At 43.2% G+C, this 6154-nt stretch overlaps 1 protein-coding gene across 2 annotated transcripts; it reads left to right on the top strand.

Annotated features, from left to right (window-relative positions):
- Positions 1 to 1714: 1714 nt before the first annotated feature.
- LOC133928989 (uncharacterized) lies at positions 1715 to 5257 on the top strand. 2 transcript variants are annotated; one of them, XM_062375551.1, is made up of 4 exons: positions 1715 to 2243; positions 2341 to 2442; positions 4711 to 4848; positions 4926 to 5257. In XM_062375551.1, the coding sequence occupies exons 1-4, from the start codon at positions 2016 to 2018 to the stop codon at positions 4956 to 4958; spliced, it is 501 nt and encodes a 166-aa protein (XP_062231535.1). In that variant the 5' UTR covers positions 1715 to 2015; the 3' UTR covers positions 4959 to 5257. The 2 variants fall into 2 exon arrangements, with proteins under 2 accessions (XP_062231535.1, XP_062231534.1); XM_062375550.1 differs by having other exon boundaries at positions 1722 to 2243; positions 4933 to 5257.
- Positions 5258 to 6154: the final 897 nt, after the last annotated feature.

The raw sequence follows: 6154 nt of genomic DNA, 5'->3' as shown, positions 1-6154 counted from the left end.
TAAACATTGCGATGCATGCCTCTTCTGCCGTAAATAAAAAAAATGCAGCAAGGTGTCGTCTGTTTATTGGACGACACCTTTCTGTTGCTCGTTCAATGGGCGACACGAAGATCTCACCCGTTTGCTATCGCCCGGTGAACGGATGACACGTGACCTCACTGCATATTTTAATCTTTTGACCAGTAGAGCCCACAAGATCTCAGCTAATGACCGGTGGGGCCCACAAAGTCTCATTCGTTTATCGGGCAATACCTTACTCTCATCCGACGAACAGGCGACGGTAGCCTATTGTTATATTTTATTGAAATGGATGTGTAATTTTGCAAATTTTGAAAAAAAAAATATGAACAAATCCCCAGAAAGGCAACCTTGGGGACGTACAATTTGGTATCCTGTTCAATGTTCATGGCATGGGAGCAAAACGATAACATGTTGCCACTGGATTCTTCTTGGCTGGCGTTTCAACGGGACTAGCAGGATGAACAAATTCGACTTGGCGATTTGCCCGTTCCTGTTCAATGGCCACTGCTAGCTATCATCTACGAGCAGCAGCTATTATCTGAAGATGAACATCATCACAAGCTAAAAATGAAACTGCCTGAGCTATAGTATAGCAGTATCATGCCCGCCAGCTCGCCAATGAAACAGCTATAACTGAACGTACGAATGTTTTCAACTACAGAAATTATCGACTGAAATCATAACATAGCGCCTCAAAATCCAACCACATGATTTTGATTTCTAACGGTCATTATTCTGCATATAGCATCTTATCATACATTTGTGAACAGTCTCATGTTCCAGTAAAGGTTCCTTCCAAACGGTTTGTTTAGACTGATGTCAATCAGTCTGCGAACATACTTGAAAAATGTAGCGTTGCATAAAAATGCCCTTCTTCTCAATGCTTAACATCTTTCGGTTGGCACTAGGCATTATTCGTGATTTACAACGTTATTAGATCCATCTACTACGGCGAAGTAAAAAACTATTGTGTGTTTGGTTGTTGGTCTAGTCTGATATATAGTATGTATGGAGCAATTGTTTAGTTGTCTATATATATTTATGGTCATCTACGGGATGAAAAAAAAGATTCTCAGTCTGGCTAAGGTCATCTTTCGCAGAGGTACCAAACGCCACTTATATCACTATAGTAGATACTTTTCCTGCCTCTGTTGCCTTCTGTCGCACTTTAGTAGAGGCGACATCAAGTGCAACAGTGTTGCAGGTGGGTGAGATACTCAAATTTAATATACTCTCTCCTCTCTCAATACTGTTTATAAGGATAACTATAGATTTGAAGGGAGAAGTAAGTAATAGAAGGTAGAAAATAAAGATTATTATAATAGTGTTATAGAGACAAATTTTTAAAATACCTGTTAGAGATGATCTAAGTGAGAACAAAGAAATTGGCTATTTCTCCAGAACTAGGCTCGCGGGGTGCAGATATATGCTCAGCTAATGGTGATATTAACGTATGATTAGTAAGTATTAACTCAATTATTACAATATAATAAAGCTTGATATGATAGTGGTTTAATTAAATTAAGGTTTAATATAATAAATTAAATACTCTAAGGGCCGGTAACTAAACATAATATATTCCAAACCAGATTAAACACCTGTAACTAACTAAATAAAATGGCGCTACTACAGTCCAGAGCCATGGGACAACCAAACAGATCCAGCAAATCTGAGGAGGGCGTGAAAGCTGCTACAGTGTGCTCCATCGCGCGCTGTCGCCATCACCGGTCACGAGTTTGGGCGACAGCAGCGGCGGATCAGGATAACCTCGCCCACCTGCTAACCCAGTAATCCATCTTCGTTTTCGCTATCAAACGCCACCATCACGGCACGTCGGCATCGCTACCTGCCCGCCCCGCGCTGTCAGCCGCACCGCCGAAACCGCGCGTCTTGCCCGCCCACAGAGACCAACGGCTCGATCCGCCACCCACACCGTCTCTTGGACCGAGCCAGAGCCAAGAGCCCGGGAGAGAAACGAAGCAGCCACCCCCACCATGGCGACGACGCGGCCGGCGCGCAGCGACCCGCACCTGCCGCTGGAAGAGGCGGCACGGGTGGAAGCCGAGGTGCGGGGCTACTTCGACAGCGTCGCGCTGAGGCGCCCGGCCAAGCCGCCGCGCAGCGACCCGTCGGAGGACTCCGGCGCGTCTGGCGCTAAGGCCGACGGGGACAGTGACTTGCCGGAGCTCCGCAAACTCCGCGACCTCGAGGCGAAGCCCCTGGTCAGCGTTTTTTTTTTCCTTCATGGAACTCGAATTCTCGGTGTTTGACTTTCGAATTCGATCGATCGATTTTAGCGTGGTGCCTTGTCGTGTGTAGAAGCTGGTGTTGGACGGAGGAGGGGATGTGGACGGTGGGGAGGAGTACGTGGAGACGCGGTACTATGATGGGCTCAACTGCATCGACAAGCATCATCACACGGTAAATTTTACTGTTTTAGTGTACCTTTCTCTGCGCTCTTTGGGAAAAGTCGTTTGTACCAAATTTTTACGCTGTAGATGTGGCATATGCTGCTATCTGAAGGTATTTCATGGCTACTAGATTGATCAAGCTTGATAAAGTTTGCAGATGCAATTTATGTTTTTAGTGTAATTTACGATTTTTTGTTTCAGGGCCCTTCTTGGGCGGATCAGTGAATCAATAACTTCTTCTTATTCTCTTCATCTTTTCATATTACTAGTGTCTAAGTGTATATATATCTTGAATTATTGGATAAAATCCATCAATCATATCTGCATCAGAGAAAAAAATGTTTGTTCTCAAGAACCTTTAGAAAACTTTCAGCACTACAGCATTTTCTGTGAAAAAAATATCGATATCTTGTTGAATTAGATGGCACAAATAACTACATAAACTAGATCACTAGAATAAGCTATGTATTTTGATGGTCGGGTTTCCAGTGCCATTTCAGCACTCTGGCTGGCAGAGGCACTAGCAGTTCCCTTTATAGTCCCACCCCTTGAATGTCAGTATTATTTTTTAATTTAAGTATATGTTAATCATAAATTTTTAATGCATCTAGGATTCTAGGGTCTTTTTTTCTTCCATTTTGACTTGTGATAACTGATAAATAATACAGCTAGATATGGCAACCAAATTGATGAATATGACAGTTAGATCACACACAACAATATTCTCATGGGATAGCCAGGCCTGCTAATGATTGCCTATATGTACCCTGGTTTATCCTCTCACTTTCTGCAAAGAACATTGTTTCATAAAGGTCTTATGTGCAATAATAATGTGAGACCAGGCCAGCAGCTGTATGATCATCCAAAGGGTCTAAGTCCCTGCACTGGATAGTTCTGATGTGGGCTGGTAAACATGGTTGTACTAAAGGAGAAACTAAATTTGAATCCTTGTGGCCGATGGGTACCATCAGCTTGTCTTGTTCGTACATAATTTCTACTTCTCAACTATCAACATTTTTGTTCTTACATACTTCTATGTGCAGTCGCTTTTGCATAGTCAGGCTTGATTTATGTTTTAGTGTGCTATTAGTGGTTTGAAATATTCTTAAAGCTCACGTTCAGCAAATGTTTTCTAACGAGAACGTGCCTGAGCACGTTTTTCATTAAGAGGAAAAGAGCATTACAAGCGACCGACCACCATCACAAGCTAACTTGCGCGGCAGTGTATGCAATACAGGGTATTATAGGGAAAATGAAAAGCGACCAGCACAAGACTGACGATAAAGCTAACTACTACTGCAGGATAAAGGACAGCTGATGGTTTCCGGCCTGAACCCAGCATCGCCCTTCTTCCTTGATCCTCCTTGCGAGCTCGGGTGCCTACGTAGCGCTGCAATTTAAAACCCACTGATTGTGCTCCTTCCAGATAAGCCAGCATCCTAAAACAACCAGGGAATCAAACCCCCTTCTATGATCTTCGACAACCTGCTTTCTGCCCAGCAGCCACCAGTCCAGCAAATGTTTTCTAGCTAGTAGTATTCTGCTGAAGGCTCTTAGATCAAGCAGTATAGTCATTCTCAGATGCTAGTATGGGAGAAATGGGGATCAAATGAAGCATGAGGCACTTGTCAGAAGCTCGGTGTCATCCAGATCAAGATCCTAAGAAACAATGTGTTCTTATGTTGTGGGTATCTGGTTGTGGGCCGGTATCTCTAGAGACCTGTTCGTGGATATTGAATTATCCATGGATCCCAATAAACTACTTATTTTTCTGATCTGGTGTCTCTAGACGCCCTGCCCGTGGACAACGAATCATCCATTTTAACTTAGTAATTTAGTCACAATGTGCATTCTGTAAGATCGCTCTGTGGATACATTTTAACGAAGGGTTCAAATACTAGTGTGCACCTATTTAGATGTTTGTGAGTTTAATGGTTATATTCATCTCTAGTTGGTGTAGAGGCCGGAAGTTATACTTCCTTCATCTACAAAAATATAGACCTTTCAAGACACTTGGTATCATCCAGACCAGGATCCTAAGAAACCATGTGTTGTTATTGTTGTGGGGTCTCTAGCGGCTTGTTCATGGACATTCTGTAAGATCGCTCTAGAGAAACTGTGTTCATTGTCCACGGACCCCAAAGAAACTGTGTTCCTCTCTTGTGGCGTGTCTAGAGATCCTGTCCGTGGACAACGAATCATCCATTTAACACAGTAATTTAGTCGCAATGTAAGATCTTTCTGTGGATACATTTAAGTCGGTCATTTTGCTTTGCAGACTGGTACGGGCTTCATCAAAGCTGAAAGACCCGATGGTAGCTCCCTCAACATGACGACCGTTGGCTACTCATCTGCTAGCTTTGTCCACTGCATGAGTAATCCGGCAACAAATGATTGGATACCATCTTCTGAAACGGTATGACAACCAAAATATTGGCGATGAAGCCAGCATCAAAAGCTACATATTGTTAACTCCTAACTGATCTGTTTAAGTTTGCAGGTCATTCCAGCTTCGAACAAGCCTAGCAGGAGCGACTCCTGAGGCCTGGCCGGTTCTTTTTCTCCCTCTGATTTGTGGTTGTTTACCGATCGTTTCAAGAAAATAAAGAGCAGACGGTGCAACCACTTCCTTGTGATATCAGGGGAAGACAAACGAAGGTCGAAGGGTAGAAGAACGAGATGCAGCTGCCAGGTTGGAGACGAGGTGTGTGAGACTGCTATGAACACAAGTGTACTGTACCTCGACGCATATAACTTGTTGCTGTAAATTGTACTTGTGTTGAGGATGAACTCCAGACCTTGAACGAATGTGAGTGGTTTGATCACCAGGTGTGCTGAGAGTGACAATCCTGAGCTAAAATCTTGTGCAAGATGATGCATCTGGGCAACGAATCAGTTGGCACTTGACAGGAATCCAATTTTTTAATTTTTAATTTTTTAAATAAAAAATACAAATATATATGTATGTTTTAAAAAATTGTAAATATATACTCCTATTGCCTTTTGTAAGGGCGACATGGACCTGTTAGTGTCGTTCTTTTAATGGACCAGATGTTTAAAATTTTAATAAAATATTGTGTTTTAACAGTCTCAAAATTCAAAAACTATCTCATGAAAAATTCTGAAAAAATTGGTGTACTGCTATTATCTAGCTCTCTAAAATATTTCAACTCAAAAATTACTCGTACAATAAGAAACAGAAAATATAAATTTCAGAGTTTAGATTTGCAAATTTTCAAAATAGACACATATATTTATATTTTTTATTTAAAAATATATAAATATACAAATTCACAGGAGTGCACTGGCGGGCGCCCAGTCTCAGCGTGGGTCGGGCCGTCAGCCATCAGACCCACCAGCACGGAATCGTGGCCGATCGGAGTCGGCTGACAGCCTCATCGCTCTCTCCGCCGCCCCCACAACCGGCAGAAGCCCGCCCACCCACTGCCTTGTCGCAATCCGCCGTTTCGCGTGCCCCGGCCCTTCCTCAGCGCTTGCAGCCCTGCACGGCTCGGCACTGCGTCCGCACGGTAATTTCGTCAAACACCTGGCCCGCGTTTCCGCCCTTCCTCCCATTGTTCGCCCGTGGCTTCCTCACAGGCAACCATGGCTGCAGTCGACTTTACAGAACGAAACAATCAATCTCTATTTTATTCCATTCTTGCAGAGGAGATACAAACAAAGGTTGATACAGATTCTGCACAAAAGAATCCGTTTTCATC

The sequence above is a fragment of the Phragmites australis genome, chromosome 9 (genome assembly GCF_958298935.1).
Source record: "Phragmites australis chromosome 9, lpPhrAust1.1, whole genome shotgun sequence".
Classification (NCBI taxonomy): domain Eukaryota; kingdom Viridiplantae; phylum Streptophyta; class Magnoliopsida; order Poales; family Poaceae; genus Phragmites; species Phragmites australis.
This window is presented reverse-complemented; position numbering and strand designations above follow the sequence as displayed.